The 19,302-nt window shown below is 45.9% G+C and overlaps 1 protein-coding gene and 1 long non-coding RNA gene across 2 annotated transcripts; both read left to right on the top strand.

Moving 5' to 3' along the window:
- The first annotated feature begins 2,991 nt into the window (after positions 1-2,991).
- Positions 2,992-3,834, top strand: LOC122129328 (GTPase IMAP family member 4-like). The gene is made up of 2 exons (XM_042704321.1): positions 2,992-3,561; positions 3,811-3,834. The coding sequence occupies exons 1-2, from the start codon at positions 2,992-2,994 to the stop codon at positions 3,832-3,834; spliced, it is 594 nt and encodes a 197-aa protein (XP_042560255.1).
- A 927-nt stretch (positions 3,835-4,761) lies between these two features.
- Positions 4,762-5,762, top strand: LOC122129324. The gene is made up of 2 exons (XR_006151758.1): positions 4,762-4,808; positions 5,219-5,762. It is a non-coding gene; the product is annotated as an uncharacterized LOC122129324 (long non-coding RNA).
- Positions 5,763-19,302: the final 13,540 nt, after the last annotated feature.

The following is a 19,302-nucleotide window of genomic DNA, read 5'->3' as shown; positions in this document are numbered from 1 at the left end:
GTGTGTGTGTGTAAGTGTGAGAGTCTCACGACAGGAAGATGTTGATTTGTTTCTGTCATAAAGGCACGCAGTCCCAGTAACGTCCCGTAGAAGCCTCCAGGCATGACACTTGAGTAAACAAAATGGCAGCCAGTATCAAGCCTCCTTCAGGTGAGTTATATATGTACTGTTTTACAATCATTTTTATCTCATTTTTAACTGTAACAAGTAAAAACTCATTTAAGTGTAACAAAATTTCATGTTTCAAGTTTTATTGACATCATTTTAGTGCTCTATGGAACAATTACAGCATATGTCCGTACATTATATCCCAGATGAATGTTGAGTACATCATATCCCAGATGAATGTTGAGTACATCATATCCCAGATGAATGTTGAGTACATCATATCCTAGATGAATGTATTCATTAAAGAAATGTGCAACTAAATGACGGCAAACTTTATTGGACTTGTTATGCAGTGTACGATATTATGCACTGTGAAAACTGGCAAGTTAGTTCAACTGTTTTAAGAAAACTGATTGCCTTTGGTTTGAGTGCAGGCAACACAAGTATGTACTGCTGCAGCCATGTGTGTGTCATCCATAGTATCTGTTGTCCAGGCAACACAAGTATGTACTGCTGCAGCCATGTTTGTGTCATCCATAGTCTCTGTTGTCCAGGCAAGGTCTCTGTTCAATAACCATATCCCATAATTCCACTGCCCCACTGTACATTCTTAAGGAAATCACACATTAATCCTTACTGAAGCTTCATTTTATACTACAATATGTTGCTAAGCGATAGTGATATTATAGACTACATAGCTGTCAAGTAATTATGTAATTTATATCATGAACCAAATGATGATGGCACACACCATCCAGCAGATTATTATGAACAACATGTAGCAAACACCTACATCTGCACCCCTCCCCGCACACACACACACACACACACACACACACACACACACACACAAATACCCCATTCCCACTCACAGTGAAAACGAATTCTTGAGCATTGATTTTCAGTGTTATGATTGGAAATTGACGCTAAACATTTAAGTCAAATAGTTAATTGATACCCTGGAAACATAGTGCCATGAACAACAATCTTCTGACAGTGGGAATGAATTAAAATTAATGTGTTTTAGACGGGCGAGAGGGGGGGAGTATATCTAAGTGATATAGAGGGGGGGGGGCAGTATATCTAAGTGATATAGAGGGGGGGGGCAGTATATCTCAGTGATATAGAGGCGGGGGGGGCAGTATATCTAAGTGATATAGAGGGGGGGCAGTATATCTAAGTGATATAGAGGGGGGGGCAGTATATCTAAGTGATATAGAGGGGGGGGGGCAGTATATCTAAGTGATATAGGGGGGGGGGGGCAGTATATCTAAGTGATATAGAGGGGGGGCAGTATATCTAAGTGATATAGGGGGGGGGCAGTATATCTAAGTGATATAGAGGGGGGGGGGGCAGTATATCTCAGTGATATAGAGGGGGGGGGGCAGTATATCTAAGTGATATAGAGGGGGGGGGCAGTATATCTCAGTGATATAGAGGGGGGGGGGGCAGTATATCTAAGTGATATAGAGGGGGGGGCAGTATATCTCAGTGATATAGAGGGGGGGGGGGCAGTATATCTAAGTGATATAGAGGGGGGGGGTATATCTAAGTGATATAGAGGGGGGGGCAGTATATCTAAGTGATATAGAGGGGGGGGGTATATCTAAGTGATATAGAGGGGGGGGCAGTATATCTAACTGATATAGAGGGGGGGGGCGGGCAGTATATCTAAGTGATGTAGAGGTCCTCAGTTATCGCTGGAAAGTAAACCCTGACAAGACTATAGAAAATGGCTGTTTGTAACAAACTGGAATTGCACCACTAGGTTGTTCAAACCATCAAAGTATTCCCCAAACCAACTGAAGTATTACTTCAATGTTTGTACTGATATATACTGACTACTGTGTACTTTGTACTCAGGAAAAAGCCATCATCTGTCAGAGTTGAAGATTGTGCTGCTGGGATACAAAAGAGCTGGGAAGAGTTCATCAGGAAACACCATCCTGGGCAGAGAGGAGTTTGATACTGTAGGGAGAACAGCTCAGTGTGTGAAGAGACAGGGACAAGTAGCAGGGAGGCAGGTCACTGTGGTGGAGGCTCCAGGATGGTGGAGGAATGTTCCAAATATTCCGAATACTCCTGAACTGACTAAAAATGAGATTGAGCTCAGTGTGTCTCTGTGTCCTCCTGGACCCCACGCTCTGCTGCTGGTGGTATGTGTGGACACTCCATTCACCGAGACAGAGAAAAGATTAGTGCAGCAACACCTGGAGCTTCTCAGAGAGAGAGTGTGGAGTCACACTATAGTGCTGTTCACCTGTGGAGACTTGCTGGGAGACACACCCATTGAGCAGCACATTAAGACTGAAGGAAAGAGTCTGCAGTGGCTGGTAGAGAAATGTGGGAACAGATATCATGTCCTCAACAATCAGAAGAGAGAAGATCACATGCAGGTTACACAGCTGATGGAGAAGATAGAAGAGATGGTGGCAGGAAACAGAGGACGCCATTATGAGATGGAGAGACAGAGAGGAAAAATATTGGAGGAGAAGAGGTGGAGAGATGAAGAGAGAGTGAAAGAGAGGATGATGAAGGTGAAGATAGACAGAGAGTCTCTCAGATCACTGATGGGTGAGTTAAGAATCTCATATTCAACAACTTCCCTTTTGTTGCTCGTCTCTAATGGATTGTACATTAGCTTTCTTTACACAGTTACAGACATTTAACACAGCAGATAGGAGACACATGATCAATGCATGTATTGCTACTGATGAACACACTGACTAAATAGACAAGTGTCATTTTTCATACATTTCCATCAATACATAATTTACTATGTGGATTAAGTATGCATTTGTCATCATGTTGCGTCTATAGCTGACTATGATTAAAAGTTATTCAGAAGAACTATAACCTGCACTGATTGACTTGTGCTTCTTCATGTCAGGTGAGTCTCTTCATCTGTCAGAGTTGAGGATTGTGCTGCTGGGATACATACGATCTGGGAAGAGTTCATCAGGAAACACCATCCTGGGCAGAGAGGAGTTTGTTGCCGTAGGGAGAACAGCTCAGTGTGTGAAGAGACAGGGACAAGTAGCAGGGAGGCAGGTCACTGTGGTGGAGGCTCCAGGATGGTGGAAGAATTATCAGTTAGAGGAAACTCCTGAACTGACTAAAAATGAGATTGAGCTCAGTGTGTCTCTGTGTCCTCCTGGACCCCACGCTCTGCTGCTGGTCAAACGTGTGGGCACTCCATTCACAGAGAGAGAGAAAAGATCAATGCAGAAACACCTGGAGCTTCTCAGTGAGAGAGTGTGGAGTCACACAATAGTGGTGTTCACCCGTGGAGACTGGCTGGGAGGCACACCCATTGAGCAGCACATTGAGAGTGAAGGAGAGAGTCTGCAGTGGCTGGTAGAGAAATGTGGGAACAGATATCATGTCCTCAACAATCAGAAGAGAGGAGATCACATGCAGGTTACACAGCTGATGGAGAAGATAGAAGAGATGGTGGCAGGAAACAGAGGACGCCATTATGAGATGGAGAAACAGAGAATAAAGAAATTGGAGAAAAAGAGGAGGAGAGATGAAGAGAGAGTGAAAGAGAGGATGATGAAGGTGAAGATAGAGAGCGAGTCTCTCAGATCACTGATGGGTGAGTTAAGACACTCATTAAACATTCATTATTGAAGATCTCCAACTGAAAGTATGTTTGCCATTTTTCCGCAGCTACAAACATTTTGTGTACAAAATTCACAGGGCTCTTCATCACTGGAGCTCTAACATTGAACTAACAAGTTTTCATTCTTCACACACACTGTGGAACTGTAGGTTGCCTTAGTCTCATGTTGATGACATCATGTTATACACAAGTGTAGTGTGGTAAAGCATTAAGCAGAGACTCCTGCAGTGGATAGCTAACATGTAACTAATGCTAAATCAACAAACTGCTTATAATGGTATGTGAACTGTCTGAAAGGATAATTTGTACATGACACGTACCCATTATTGCTATTACTGGTAGGGACAAATTACAAAAGTTCAAATGACCCGGATCCTTTCATGAACTCAGGAGTGACGAGTCTACGTCTCCATTTACTTGTTCATTTTTGATCATGCACCTGTTGCTGACATCAGACGACATTTACAGATTGTAGAACGTAAGTCTATGTTCATCTTGTTTAAGTAATGATCAGTTTGAATTCCTATAACTAGGCACTGCGCATGCGTATAGTCGGAATGAATATGAATGACGAGCATTACCCACGTTGCCTGTAATGTCTTCACAAGTTCCAGAGTAAAGAAACTAAATATACGGAGTCCTGAATTGTGTCACTCGTCTTTCAACACAGATTAAATTCAATTGTGTCCCTCACTCTTCTACTTCCAACCTGTACTAGCGTAGTGTTTTGATGGTTCAGTCTCCCCCTTGTGTGTGTGTGTGTGTGTGTTCCCTGTAAGTGGAGTGTGTGTGTCTCTCCCTTGAGTGTGTGTGTGTGTTGCCGAACTTGACGAGCAAACCCACTTAAGCAAGTGTAGCCCAGCTAAAAAAATCAGTCATGCGCATTGCGCATGCGCAGGAAATTCTCTTGTTTCCGAGAACCGTTGAAGTTCAGCTGAAGTGCAAGCAGCGTGAACTTGATAACTTTGAAGGATAACGATATATATTTTCCTTTCCTTTCCTTTTTCGTCTCACCCTGTCATTTCGCAAGCAGAGAGTGGATTGAATTCATTTTTTAATTAAGAAAAGAGCTTCGGTAAGTTTAAGTTTTCATACTGTAACGATCTCATATTGTACAGACAAGTTCAAACTCATAGAGCAATTTTAAAAACCAGTCGAAGCATTTATTTAATATTACAACCTTTTATTTCTCAACTGTACATAGTATTTTCATGTTTAATATTTGTATTGTAATATAACTTTGTTGAAAATGGGTTTATTACCGAATTGTATGTATATACTGTCCATACGGGTTTTGTTGGCCATGCAGGCTAATTGCATTTTGTGTTTAACTTAACGGCTGCGCGGCAGCGGAAAGATAACCACCTTTTAGGGCAGCTCGGTTTTCCACCTGTAGATTTAGATAAAAGATTTAGATTTAGTAAAGCTTTACGTAGATTTTAGATACTGAATATTAACACTCGAATCTATTACACTGTTGTGTAGATTGGTTTTAAGTTTGGATTTAAGAAGACTCAGAAAAGATGGCGAGCTTCCCACGGAGATCTTTGCACCCCGCGCATGGAGCATCAAACCTGTGGTAGCCTGGCCAGCTACCATAAGGTTTCTTCGACGACAGTTGAACAAGCACTTTGCATCTTTGCGCGTGGACAGATAAGTGCAATCCTTTTCACACTGAGAAGGGAATCCTTTGCATACACGAACACAGGACTGTTGATTGACTGATTTTCCATATTGTTTTTCATATTGATTTCCTGCATTGTTTTTTCCTGTTGAACATACTGAATTGGTACACTGTTTTTTAAGTGTATATTTGATTACTGAAGTGTTTCATATAGGGTGCATTTTCTTTTGCTACTTTAATTCGTATTGAATGTACATTTTGGTGCATATTTACATGGTTTTGTTATTTTCTTTTATTTAATTATACATTTACACACACTTATTCATACACTGACTGCAACATATTCAAATTTCTACATTAACATTCCAAGGAAACTGTACAAAATAAAGTGTTTACTATTTGCAAGCTTTTAGTTTTAATGGTGATTTCAACTCTAGTTTCTAGAATCTTCGTGAGTGTAGCTCTTTTCTACTAGTCCAGACAACACAGGTGCTACACAAGTGTCATGCCCGGCTCACAGGCATGCCAAATAAAAGAGAGTCACACAGGTTTTAACGCCAAACAGTATGCTTTTATTTAGCAACTAGGGTATATTACCAGGCCAGACTACGGTGAGATGGGGCAGTCAGTGAGTCAGTAAGGTTGTAGTGTATGTATGCATGCTAGGGCAGTAGATGGAATGTTGTATCTCAATAGGTACGGAGCGATGATCATTGCCCAAGACGAGCAGTAGGGAGCAAGGTTTCCACGCGATCTCTCTCTCTCTCTGAATCTCCCATGAAATCCGTGGGCGGTGCTCTTATAGTAGCAGACCCAGGTGTTCCCAATAACGAACGAGCTGGCCACACCTGCGGGGCATCTGTAATACAAAGACAAGTAGCTCTCCCAGCCACCAGAAGAGGCGGGGTCGTCACACCCCCCCCCATAAGAAAGGGGTTCTAACCGGAACCACGACAACAAAAATATACTTTTCCAGAACGGCTGTTCCACCTGTGAGCAACACCCCCCCCTCAACCGCAGCACCAGGATCCTGTTAGTACCCTGCATGAGGAAGAGGAGAGATTAACACCACACAAGTAAAAAAAATAACACCAAGCCACAAGCACCACCCAACAGGGCCTGGGTCGCCCTGATATGCCTGAATCACAGACAACACCTTTCACACCAACATGCCTGATAAAGACACTAACTCACACCCCAGCAGGCCTGATGCACAGACCCTACCTTACTTGCCTGATAAACAGACACTAACTCACACCCCAGCAGGACTGATACACAGACCCTACCTTACTTGCCTGATGAACAGACACTAACTCACACCCCAGCATGCCTGACGCACAGACACTACCTTACACACACACACGCCTGATATACAGACACTCCTTCATCTTAACCTGCCGGATCAAACCATGAGACTCTTCCCTCTCCGTCACTGCCACTCACCGAGGGGGAGAACCCACCACCGTGCTTGGAGGAACATCCGACCATACATGCCCACCAGCTAGCCTATTCCCAAGAACAAGCTGGACTCCTTCCACCGGAAACGCCGGGCGCACTGCGAGGCACACTTCCCCCTGCACCAAATCTGAGAACAGCTGCAGTCGGTGCACTGGAGCAGACACCACAGACAATCCCATACCCCGTACCAGTGCCGTCTCGCCAGTATCAGACTGCTCTGAGAAAGGGAGAACTGATGCCAGAATAAATGAGCTTAATGCGCCGGTATCTCTTAGGATTTTAACCGGCACCTTCTCACTGTCTCTCGTCAAGGAAACGAAACCGGCTGAGACAAAAGGCAAATAATCACCAGGACCTTTCTCACACACCCGATGAGAATGTTGATCCGGAACCACCCTTACCACTGGAGCGGATAACGCAGCCGACTCTACACTCATCGGTTTACTCCGGTTCTTAAGAGCATAGCAGTCCGCTTTCACATGCCCCTTTTTCCCACAAAAGTGACACACTCTCTCTACGTCACGCCAATTTGCCCCATTCACTTCAGGCATGCCTGACCCCACAGACCAAACTCCACGCCCAACTGCACCTTCCCTAGGCCCACTAGGCACCTTTACCCAGTCACTGCGGTGTGTCAAAGCATACTGATCTGCTAATGCAGCTGCCTCACCCACTGTTTTTGACTGTTGTTCCGTTATATAGGTGGCAATAGGACAGGGAACTGAACTTTTAAACTGTTCCAGTAGGACCAGGTCGCATAACTCCTCAAAGTTTCCTACACTAGAAGCTGTACGCCAACGATTAAAAGTAATCACCAGCTCTCGTGCAAACTCCAGGTAGGACTGCTTGTCCTCTTTCCTACCCTCCCTGAACCGCTGACGATAGGCCTCCGGCACCATCTCATAGACCTTAAGCACCGCCTCCTTCACCGATTTATAACTCACACTATCCATCACCGACAACGCTGCATATGCCTCCTGCGCCTTCCCGGTCAGTACGCACTGTAACATAACCGTGCGATCCGCACCAGGCCAACCCCTAGCGTCCGCCACTCTTTCAAATAACGAAAAAAAAGTCTCAGGGTCCTTCTCATTAAACTTTGGAACAAGCTTCAAGTTCCCCACCAGATCAAAATGCGGCACCCGGCTATGTGCAGAAACCCTCTCTCCACCTAACGCTTGCATATCTTCCCTGCTCAACCTACCTTCTCTGAGCAAACTCAACTTCTCCCGCTCCAAGCTGATCCTATCCTGCTCTGCCTCGCACTTAATTTTGTCGTGCGCCATTTGCAACAATAGCAACTCCTTCTGTTGTTCAAAAGTAAAACTTGTACTACCAGGAGCATCCCCCACAGCGCTTCCTGGTTTACCCGGCAACACTTTCCGCTCCTGCAAGTTCGCCCTCAATATCGCTCTTACCGTATCTTTCAGCCTCTTATCACTGATCACTATCTCATAATGGTCTGCAATTTTTAACAGCTGGTCTTTAGTGCAATCCTCTAAAAACAACTCCGATGGAGTCTTAAAAAAATCCTCAAGCTGAGACATTTTTCAGTAGTGGACGCGCTGGCTGTAACCTGTAAAAGAAGAGCGTCCCCTCTATCTGCCTAACCCAAATATTAGCTACCTAACTCACCTGGTCTTCATGTGGTTACTCGCGGCGGGTAATTACGCACTCAATACCGCTGGTAAAGGGAAGCGACCAGTCACTGGCAACAACCCGATCACCACGGCGATGCTCCCGAGACAACCGCTCCAGCCGCTTTCACCCCAACACTACTAAAAAAACAAACCAGCGAAACTCAAAGAATCAACGCTGCTGTGCCTAACAGGGAACAAATAGCTTCAGCTCAACCACAATTACCCCAGCACGTCCACTTACCTTCCCTTGTCCAGTAGTTTTTTTCCAAATTCCGAATTCAAAACAGGACGAGCCCCCAATTTGTCATGCCCGGCTCACAGGCATGCCAAATAAAAGAGAGTCACACAGGTTTTAACGCCAAACAGTATGCTTTTATTTAGCAACTAGGGTATATTACCAGGCCAGACTACGGTGAGATGGGGCAGTCAGTGAGTCAGTAAGGTTGTAGTGTATGTATGCATGCTAGGGCAGTAGATGGAATGTTGTATCTCAATAGGTACGGAGCGATGATCATTGCCCAAGACGAGCAGTAGGGAGCAAGGTTTCCACGCGATCTCTCTCTCTCTCTGAATCTCCCATGAAATCCGTGGGCGGTTCTCTTATAGTAGCAGACCCAGGTGTTCCCAATAACGAACGAGCTGGCCACACCTGCGGGGCATCTGTAATACAAATACAAGTAGCTCTCCCAGCCACCAGAAGAGGCGGGGTCGTCACACAAGGAATCCCAGGACACACCACAACAGAGACAGGAGTTTTTTGTTTTAGAAAAATAATCACTTTTATTACAATTCATAAAATACCCCTGGATTTACCAATCAGGTTTAGCGGAGGGCTACAGGCCAATAGTAGTCAGCCAATAAGGCTAGGGTCTTTATAAGTAGGGTGAAAGGGCACACAGCAAAAAGGGCACACAGCAAAAGGCACACTGGGCATCAAAGTCTAACCCACACACTAGATTAGGAAACGTATAGGCACTTCATAACACAAATAGGCTTCTCACTAATAGCACACAGCACTTCAGTCTTCCCACGTGCACATAAGGACCACCAAGCCTCTACCAGCAACCCCTATCTGACCCGCCCCCAAAGCTAACACCTGTCTAGGCAGGCAGGCAGGCACACAGACAACAGAAAAAGAATGTCCGGGCCCCTCCTGAACGAACCAATACAAATAAGGAAACCAGACAAAATAAAGATTAGATCAGTCAGACTTTGCCCATGGATCAGCTGCAGGGTCGTCAGCCAGGAACCACCATTCACAGACGTTTCACTCCTTTAATCCTGGAACGGCTCCTGGTGGCGGAGCAGTGACGGGGACGTCTCCCTGTCACCCTCTGCCACTGGTATCTGGGTTAGGTGTTCTTTCCCCAGCCCTTTCCCTTCTTCCTTAGCCACAGCCAAAAGCTGCCCTTCTCCGCCTCTTCCGCCAGTTCTTTTGTTGCTTTCTTAAGCTTTCCTCCTGTCACGCCTGTGTCCCTTAGTAGGCGTGTGGTTGACTGCCCCACAAAGCCTCGGGATCCAACCTCCACTGGGTAGATGGTGGTCTTCCAGCCAGCTTCCCTGCAGTTCGCAGCCAGTTCCGAGTACTTGTTCCTCTTTTGTTCGAAAGCGGCCTCGATTCCCTCCTCCCATGGTACTGTGAGCTCGATGAGGAGTGCAGTTTTTGCCTTGGTGGACCACGCCACTATGTCAGGTCGGACGTGGTGGTGATTTCGCTGGGATTTCGCCAAGATCTACTCGCATGTTCCACTCCTGGTCGGAGGAAAAGAGCTTTGGTGTTGCTTTTGGCCTGGTGCTTCTTATTCCACCGCCCTCCCTGACAAAGTTGATGTGGTGTTCCGTTGGTGGGAGACATCCCCTGCTTTCCCGTCTGCCCCCTTCCAGCACCTCAGCTAGCTTTGTCAGGACCTGGTCATGGCGTCATCTGTAGCGTCCCTGCGAAAGCGCGATCTTACAGCCCGACAGGATGTGCCGGAGGCTTGCATTGAGAGTTTTACAGAGTGGGCAGACTTCCTCGTTTCCGAACCACTGGTGGAGGTTCCGAGGACAGGGAAGCGTGCCATACGTTGACCCCCTCCCAGGTTGTCCAGCTTCCTTGTCGGCCTTGGGACACAGCCTTGATCTTATAGCGCTCTTCCTCTGTCCTTATCACCTCTGACACCACCTCTGACACATCTCCTTTCTCTCTTTCCGGTTGGCCTTAGACCAAAAACGTGGTGCCTCTCCCCAGCCTAGTCCTGCCCCTCCTGCCTGGACCCTGCCCATGATTTCTTGGTGTTGCAGCCTGCCAACTGCTCGGTCGACTTCAGTTTGGGCATCCCACTTCCTGCCAGTACGGACCATGACGCCTGCGTTTCTCACTGACTGATCGGTGGACTCTCTTAATTCAAGAAGCAGCCTGGTCTTTTCCTGCTTGTAGCCCAAACTGATGGATTGTAGTGGCAGCTGCAAGGTGTTCTTCCCAAAGAGGCCAGTGTCAGAGAAGCACCTTGGTAGCCCCAACCACTTTCGGATGAATGAGTTGGCTTTCCCATCCATCTTGGTTGTTGTAGATGAGGGAATCTCACTCATCTTCAGTGGCCACATTATCCTTCTGTAGAGTGTGAACTGGTAGATCCACACCTTGTACTTCCCCGGGAGCTGGCTTTGGTCGATCTTTGCCAGGCCTTCTGAGAGTTGCTTTAACACAGCTCTACCCATTTGCTTGTCGGAGAGCTCTGATGTGTACTCTCTACCTAGGCTTCTGATGGGATGCTCAGACAGAAGTGGGATTATCTCGCCCCCTCCAACAAAGATGGTGCTGTCATTTCTGACTCCCCTCCTGAGGGACAGGCTGCGGGACTTGGCAGGCTTGATTTTCATTCTTGCCCAGGACATCAGCTCGTCCATCCTTTTCAGCAGTCTAGATGTGCAGGGTGCTGTCTGAAGGAGGCTTGTGACATCGTCCATGTAGCTCCTCAGTGGAGGTAGCTTCTGTCCGGATGGTAGTTTAATCCCTCCCACAGTCTGTCTTGCTCCGATGAGAATGATCTCGAAGGCTGCCACAAACAGAATGGGAGAAATGGCACACCCCATGGCGATTCCCACCTCTAGTTGTTGCCACCTGGTGATGAAGTCCTGTAGGGCAAAGCACATCTGCAGATCCTTGAAATAGTTTGCCACCAGGGTCTTAATACAAGGGGGCATGTGGAAAAACTCCATGGCATAGCTGATCAACTGATGTGGCACTGACCCATAGGCGTTGGCGAGGTCGAGCCAGATGACATGCAGGTCCGTCTTCTCGCGCTTGGCCTTTTGGATCTGTTCCCAGATCATCGAAGAGTGTTCTACACAGCCTGGGAAGCCTGGGACTCCTGCTTTCTGGCAGCTGGTGTCAATGTAGTTGTTCTCCATCAGGTAGTTGGTCATCCTTTTGGCTAGCACAGAGAAGAAGATCTTCCCTTCAACGTTGAGCAGGGTGATGCTCCTGAATTGGCCGATGTTTTTGGAGTTCTCTTCTTTGGGGATGAAGACTGCTACCGCTCTTTGCCACTCAGACGGAATGCATCGCTTTTTCCAGACAGTTCTCATGAGGTACCATAGCAGCTCTAGCACCTTGGGGAAGTTCTTATAGAGCTTGTAGGGTACTCCATCGGGACCCGGTGATGCTGATGAAGACCTTGCCTTCTCCACGACGTGCCTGACTTCGCTGAGCTTGGGGGGCATGATGTTGAACTTAGAGGTCGGTGGTGTAGTAACCAGGTGATCCTAGTGGGACGTTCCTTGCAGGATCGCTGTACTGTTTCCTGACATGCTGCTCAAGCTGCTCGTTAGTGATTTCCAGCTTTTTCACTTCCAGCAGCTGTCTGGCGTGCTTGAAGGGGTCTTTGAAGAAGTTGGCTCTTTCCTTTTCTTTCCGGTTCCGGTGCTTACGGATGCGCTCAGCTCTGCGAAGAATGGCCAGTCTCTGCCTAACCTCCCCCCACAGTGCCGTCAGGCCCTCTTTCTCTGCCTGAGTTGCTTTCCTCCAGTTCTTACGGAGTTGTCGTCGTCTTTGTACCAGCTGGCCAATCTCCTTTTCTCTCCTTCCTCGGGGCAGTTCTCTGCTTGTTAGAGACTTCGCCGAAACTGCCCTTACACTCTTGGTATAGGATGTCCCCAAACTGGTTAAGCTTGGACTCTGCCCCTCCTCGTAAAGACCCCTCCAATGTCCTGACCAGGTCCACATCCAATTTGTGCCATTCCTCTACCATGTTTGCCTTCGGTCATTTGATCTTGCTCCTCCTGGCTGGTTCCTTTCCTGCTTTTCGGCTTGGCTCAGTTCTGAGGGGACTGGTGGGCTTTTCTGCCTGGTGCTCACATGGAGGCGCGTCCTCCACCAGAGGACCTTCTTCCTCCTCCTCTTCCTCCTCTACTTCCCTGCCTTCAGCAACATTGGGTCCGTCAGCACTGTGGTTTTCAACCCGGCTTTCGGTCCCTCTTGTCTGACCTGACGCTGCAGCGCAAGGTTGCTTATGGCCTTTCCCCCCCACATCTTGCTTTCCCCTGGTGGATTCGCAGCCCCCTGAATGTGGTCACCTTCTCCCATCCACATCCACATTTCTGCAGGATTTTCTTCTCGTTATCCGTTTCCATTCCAGTCGTTACCCTGTGATCTGTCCTTTTAGGCCCATCTTCCATCCCGCCTCTCGGAGGGCCCGCGGGTTGTTTCTTCTTAGTAGACTTTGTAGTTAGGGTTGGGTGTCTCTCTTTGAGAGACTAGTGGGTTGGGTAACTAGTCGCCCACTCCCATAAACATATATGACAACTCATAAAACACAGGACCCACACAAAATGTGTTCCCGGTAGGTGGAGTGTGTGTGTGCCGGACTCTGCCTTGTGTGTGTATTTCCTGTAAGTGAACCGTTCGTGTGAGTGTGTCTCCCTTGTGTGTGTGTTTGTTTTCCCTGTAGATGATAGATAGATAGATAGATAGATAGATAGATAAATACTTTATTAATCCCGTGGGGAATTTCTGGTATCTTGCAGCTCTCATTTTTACAATAATTACAGACAATATGTACAGACAATATGGTACAAAACAATCAGACAATACAATACAATACAGTTATGTACAGTGTAGGATGTAGGATGTATAGTGCAAAACAGTGTAGTCATACAGTTAGAGTTTTATGACAGCTGGGACAAAGGACCTCCTTAGACGCCCAGTCCGAGAACGTAGCATGTTGAGCCGCCCGCTACGGAGGCTGCTGGACTGTCCTGCCAGGACTTGGTGTAGGGGGTGGTTAACATTGCCCAAGATGGCCAAGAGCTTGCCCCGCATCCGTCTCTCCACCACATTCCTCAGTGAGTCCAGGCTATGTCCCACCACTGAGCCCGCCTTTCTTACCAGCTTGTCCAGCCACCCAGTGTCCCTCTTTGACATGTTGCCTCCCCAGCAGACTGCAGCATAGAATAGCACGCTCGCCATTACTGACTGATAAAACATGAGCAGCATCTCCTTGCAGACATCAAAGGACCGGAGTTTCCTCAGGAAGAACAACCTGCTCCGTCCCTTTTTGTAAAATGCACCTGCGTTAGCCGACCAGTTCAGCTTGTTGTCCAGATGCACCCCCAGGAACTTGTAGGTCTGCACTACCGAGATGTCCTTGCCCCGGATGTTAATAGGCTGCAGATGTGGCTTAGTCCTGCGGTAGTCAATGACCAACTCCTTGGTCTTGCTGGTGTTAAGAAGAAGGCCGTTCCTCACGCTCCAGTCGCCAAAGGCTTTCGTCAGGTCCCTGTACTCCCCCTCCTGCTCCTCCCTCACAAACGCCACTATAGCCCTGTCGTCTGAATATTTCTGGACGTGACAGGACTCAGAGATGTAGGTGAAGTCCGACGTGTAGAGGGTGAACAGGAACGGAGCCAGCACAGTCCCCATCGGAGCCCCAGTGCTGCTCACAACTATGTCAGAGGCACATCTCGTTGGTAGTCCGTAATCCAGGATGTGAAGAAGGGATCCACCCCCATCCTTTCGAGCTTTTCTCTAAGTAAGAGAGGCTGGATGGTGTTAAAGGCGCTCGAAAAGTCAAAGAACATGATCCTCACTTAACTTTCCGGCTCGTCCAGGTAGGAGTAGGCCCGGTGGAGCAGTTAGAGGACAGCGTCATCCACCCCTACACTCTCCCGGTACCCGAACTGCAGGGGGTCAAGTGCATGTTCGGTCAGAGGTCTCAGGTGACGTAGAACCAGCCACTCCAGTGTCTTCATGATGTGTGATGTGAGGGCCACCGGTCTGTAGTCGTTGAGCAAGGCCGGGCACCCAGTCTTGGGTACCGGCATGAGACATGATGTTTTCCACAGAACCGGGATCCTCCCTGACTGTAGACTAAGGTTGAAGAGCTCTTGAAGGGGCTCGGCCAGTTGGTCAGCACAGACCTTCAGCAGCCTCGGGCACACTTCATCCGGGCCAGCCGCCTTTCCCGCGTTCAGTTTTTTCAGCCCCACCTTAACCTCGTCAGCTGTGAGGCACAGGGGGAGACTTGGTGGGGGAGGGGGCTCAGCCGTGATGTTAGGGCTATAGCTGTGAGGAGGAACTGGTGAAGGGGGGCAGGCTGTTGCTTGAGGAGAGGTAGGGGGGGAACGAGAGGGCTGATGATGATGAGGCCGCTGAGTCAAACCTGTAGAAATAGTTGAACTCATTGGCCTTGGCCACATCAGAGGCTGTCGCCAGACTGCCCTTCTGCTTGTAGCCCGTGATGGTCTTCATTGCCCTCCACACCTCTCTGGTGTTGTTGTGCTGCAGCTTCCTTTCCACCTTCTTTTTATATTCCTCCTTGGCCTGCTTCAGGCTCCTCTTCAGCTCCCGTTGTACGAGCCTGCGCTTCTCCCTGTCACCCTCTCTGTATGCTGCCTTTTTCTTATTCAGGAGCCTCTTGATGTCACAGGTGTAGGTGCTGTAGGTGGAGCTTGTGTGTGTCTCTCCCTTGTGTGTGTGTGATCCCTGTATGTGGAGTGTGTGTGTGTCTCTCCCTTGTGTGTGTGCACTCAAAAAAATAAGTCATTGGATGAACTCAATTTAATTGTGGGCAGGATTTCCATCCAAAAACTATATGTTGCCCTGACTCATTTTGATCAAATACAGCTGAAAGGAAATAATTACATTAACTCAATGAAATTGATTTGCATTTGTCCTACTCATTTTCCAAAAATACAGCTAAAATGAAATAAGTACATTAACTAAATGAAATTAATTCATGTTTGTCCAACTCAAACTTATTCAATTTATTGAAAGTGAAATCCCTCATTAAGACACACAAGAGACTAAACCTGGTTGGTGTTTTTATTGAAAATGTGTAAACACGCTAAGAAGGATATTTAAACAAGAAAACAAAAGTGAAGATTGGACTTTTGCAAGATCCACGACATCGAATAAACAAAAGATCAGGAAATGTAATAAAAAGTTCAACATGTAAGCCAAGGTAAGACTGACAAAATAAGGACAATGTTGCCTTTTTATGCAAACTAGATTTTCCCCAAAAATAAAAAAAGTGCAGCTTAACCTTTTCAGAATTAATATCCATCAAAAAAACTAACCAAAAACCACTTGTACCATCTCAGGCAAAGATAACACAGAAAAAGGTAGGTCTAACATTAATGCACTAACAATGGACACTTCTTTTTTCTTCTTATGCAAACAGTTTGATTTTTATCTGCTGTACCTTTGCATTCAGCTTTTGCCCATCCAGATTCATTAAGACCTTCTGGAAAAAACTCCAAGGTGTACTTGAGGTTGTCTGGAAAGCTCAGATCAAGGGCATAAATGAGCCCAAACAGCATGACGAACCCTACAATGACACTGCCCACATTGCTCAGGACTTTGATGCCTTCGATCACAATTCCCACATCGTCTGGCTCTCCATCTGCATCTCTTGGGATCATGTAAATCCCCATGACTGTGTTTGCAATGTCCTTCTCTGCATCCTCAGTAGCGGAGGCCTGAACAACAACACAAACACAGGACTCGTGTTAAGTAAATGCCACACACCACAAACCATATAAAATCAGACTAGACTAGACGGTCAATTCATTGGTTGTTGGGGTTAATTAGATGTGATTTCCCAAATCACATTTAAGTGCACTTGCTAGCCTGTTCCATAGGCCGAAATACATTGGTAGGGATAGTATGTTATAGGATGTTCTTATTATAAATAGTGTGCCTTGGGAGAAATAAGCGTGGGTAACACTGTATGATGATACATGAGGAACATCAGTGTTAAACTTACCAGATATTCCTTGAAGAAAACATCTGGATCTTCATTAAGGTGACATTAATTCATTAATGACAAGGCTTCTCAGGACACACGCCCTCCTGGTGAGGATGTCACAGTAAAATCATGACAGAATTTAGTGATTGTGGCACAGGTAGGAGAGTAGTTGTCCTCCTTTTCTCTTGAAGATCTTGATCAGCTTGTCTGAGAAGTGGTCCAGCTGCGACATGAACTTTGATTGCAGTGGCTTGGTGGTGATCCGCAAAAACTCTGCATTCACCTGAAACACATTCAAACAAAATACATACATTTGTTTTTTGTTAGATATAATAATTACCACATAAGGATGCAGGATTATTGGCAAATTCAAACAATATATTGTTAACACTTGTACACACTTACTTACTTCACACTGCAGAAACAGGGCAGGCCATCTGTTTTTGAACTCTGCAATCATGGGCCTCTGCCCCACAACCTCTCGTCTGTGGGAGAAGGTTTTCCCCATTTTTGTTTTGATCACCCCTTCATTGTCACGCTTTTTTAGTTCTGACAACAAAGCAATTCTCTCGTTCTCCAAGCTTTCTGTGGTTTCACCTTTTGGGTACAGAGGGATGTAATTGATTTCAGTCTTTCTAGATTTCTTGATGTTGGCTGCAGCTTTGCCTTGGCCTTCTCGCTTGGGCTTCAAGGAGTTCACACGGATTTCAGGATGTCCAAGTCGCCTAAGCTTTGCTCAATAGTTTTGCATTTTATACTTAAGTGACTGTTTCCATCCCCAAAATCCTGTGGTGGACCCCAACTCACCCAAGCATGAATGGGCCTTTGTCAAAGCTGCTGCTACCTCTTCACACTGATAGTCCTTTGGGTACTTTGTGTACTTCAACATTTCTTGGGCAAGGCCATCAAGGATAACGCCTTTCAGCTTTGGCCCAGGGTTGAAGTATGTTCCATTTGTCTCAAACTCTGTATTCTTTTGGTTTAGCTCAAATTCAGCCTCATAGGTTAATTTAGGTACCACAAAAACACTGGGTACAAAGTAATGCAGGGCTCCACAGGTGACATGGTAGGAATGTATATTACTTTCAGTGTGCTTTTATGTTCAATTTCAAAGACAGAAGTTAGGTTCATAAACCCGTTGAAGTCAGCATCCATGTATTGCAAGCGGAAGTCCTCTTTTAGTTGAAAGACTGTCTTGACTAAGGTATGTAGTTCTTCCACTGTGGCTGGAATTCCAGAATCCAGGGACAGTTTTCTGGAGTCAGACTCATCACCAAAGATGATCCGCAGTACAACTGGGCCTGTCATTATGGAACACCTTTAATCTAAGGCAGAAACAAAGGTAAAAGGAGAACAAGAACAGTATATTTTATATTAAAATACAAATAGTTTGAGTTAGTTTGCAGGGACTTTCCCAAGGAACTAGGGACTTTGAGTGGTGATTGGAGTGCATGCAGCATATGCCTAATCTTGTCCTAAGAATTTCAGTGCCCAGTCTGACCCTGTGTTGTTCTCTGCATCTGACAATAAAAGACTTGAAAACTTGAAATCTTCACTGTACTTTAGACCATGATGGACACACAGACAAAGGCCTGGAGGAACCACATGTTCCTTATGTGTAAATGCATCTTATTTGAGTTAACGATGACACTAACCTTTACTGATGACAAATCTGTTCAACGTTACCATGCGCAAACCTCCAACCATGTACTCCACAAGGGGATATGGGTCTACCAAGTCATCAAGCTCAATTAGGGCAACCTCTCTAGTGGGAGAGGGAGACAGCTCAAATCCACTAAAATGCTCCATATACCAAGCACATACATCTTTCACTAGAAAACACAACTTATTCTTCAGAATGCTCAGTTGAATGATCTTATGAAATGTAGGCAGTCCATCTACAGATCCGTGTACAACAAGCATTCCTTCACTGTAATGGATACCACTGCAAGACACATTTTTTGCCATATGAACCTCAGTCAGATCTGGGTATCTCTGCTTCAGAGTAGACACTACTCCCTCGTTAAGAACATCAACAGGCATGATTGAGACAACCGCAACCTCTAAGGATGACTTTTTGAGACTGGATGAATGTGTGTGATAGGCAAGCATGAACTGGTGTTTAATAGCTACACTGTAAGCCCCAATAAGTTGAGTTTACTTAAAAAATTTGAGGAAAGTGGTTGCCTTAAAAACATCAAGTAATGTCTAATGAAAACTTGAGTACATTTAACTTAAAATATATTGCAATATCAACTGCTTTGCATAGTGACTACACTTAAAGCATTAAGTTCAATGAACATAAAAATTTCAAGTCGATTTAACTTCAAATCTATTGCAATACACTAAGCCCAGATAAGTTGAGTTTACTTAAAAAATTTGAGGAAAGTGGTTGCCTTAAAAACATCAAGTAATGTCTAATGAAAACTTGAGTACATTTAACTTAAAATATATTGCAATATCAACTGCTTTGCATAGTGACTACACTTAAAGCATTAAGTTCAATGAACATAAACATTTCAAGTCGATTTAACTTCAAATCTATTGCAATACACTAAGCCCAGATAAGTTGAGTTTACTTAAAAAATTTGAGGAAAGTGGTTGCCTTAAAAACATCAA

The sequence above is a fragment of the Clupea harengus genome, unplaced genomic scaffold (assembly GCF_900700415.2).
Source record: "Clupea harengus unplaced genomic scaffold, Ch_v2.0.2, whole genome shotgun sequence".
NCBI classification, from domain to species: Eukaryota; Metazoa; Chordata; class Actinopteri; order Clupeiformes; family Clupeidae; genus Clupea; species Clupea harengus.
Note: the sequence above shows the minus strand (reverse complement) of the source record. Positions and strands in the feature narration are given on the sequence as shown.

Coding starts and splice junctions, on each gene's coding strand:
- LOC122129328 (XM_042704321.1), top strand. CDS start 2,992: ATGTCAGGTGAGTCTCTTCATCTGTCAGAGTTGAGGATTGTGCTGCTG. Junction 3,562..3,810: donor TGGAGAAGATAGAAGAGATG/GTGGCAGGAAAC, acceptor CAAAATTCACAG/GGCTCTTCATCACTGGAGCT.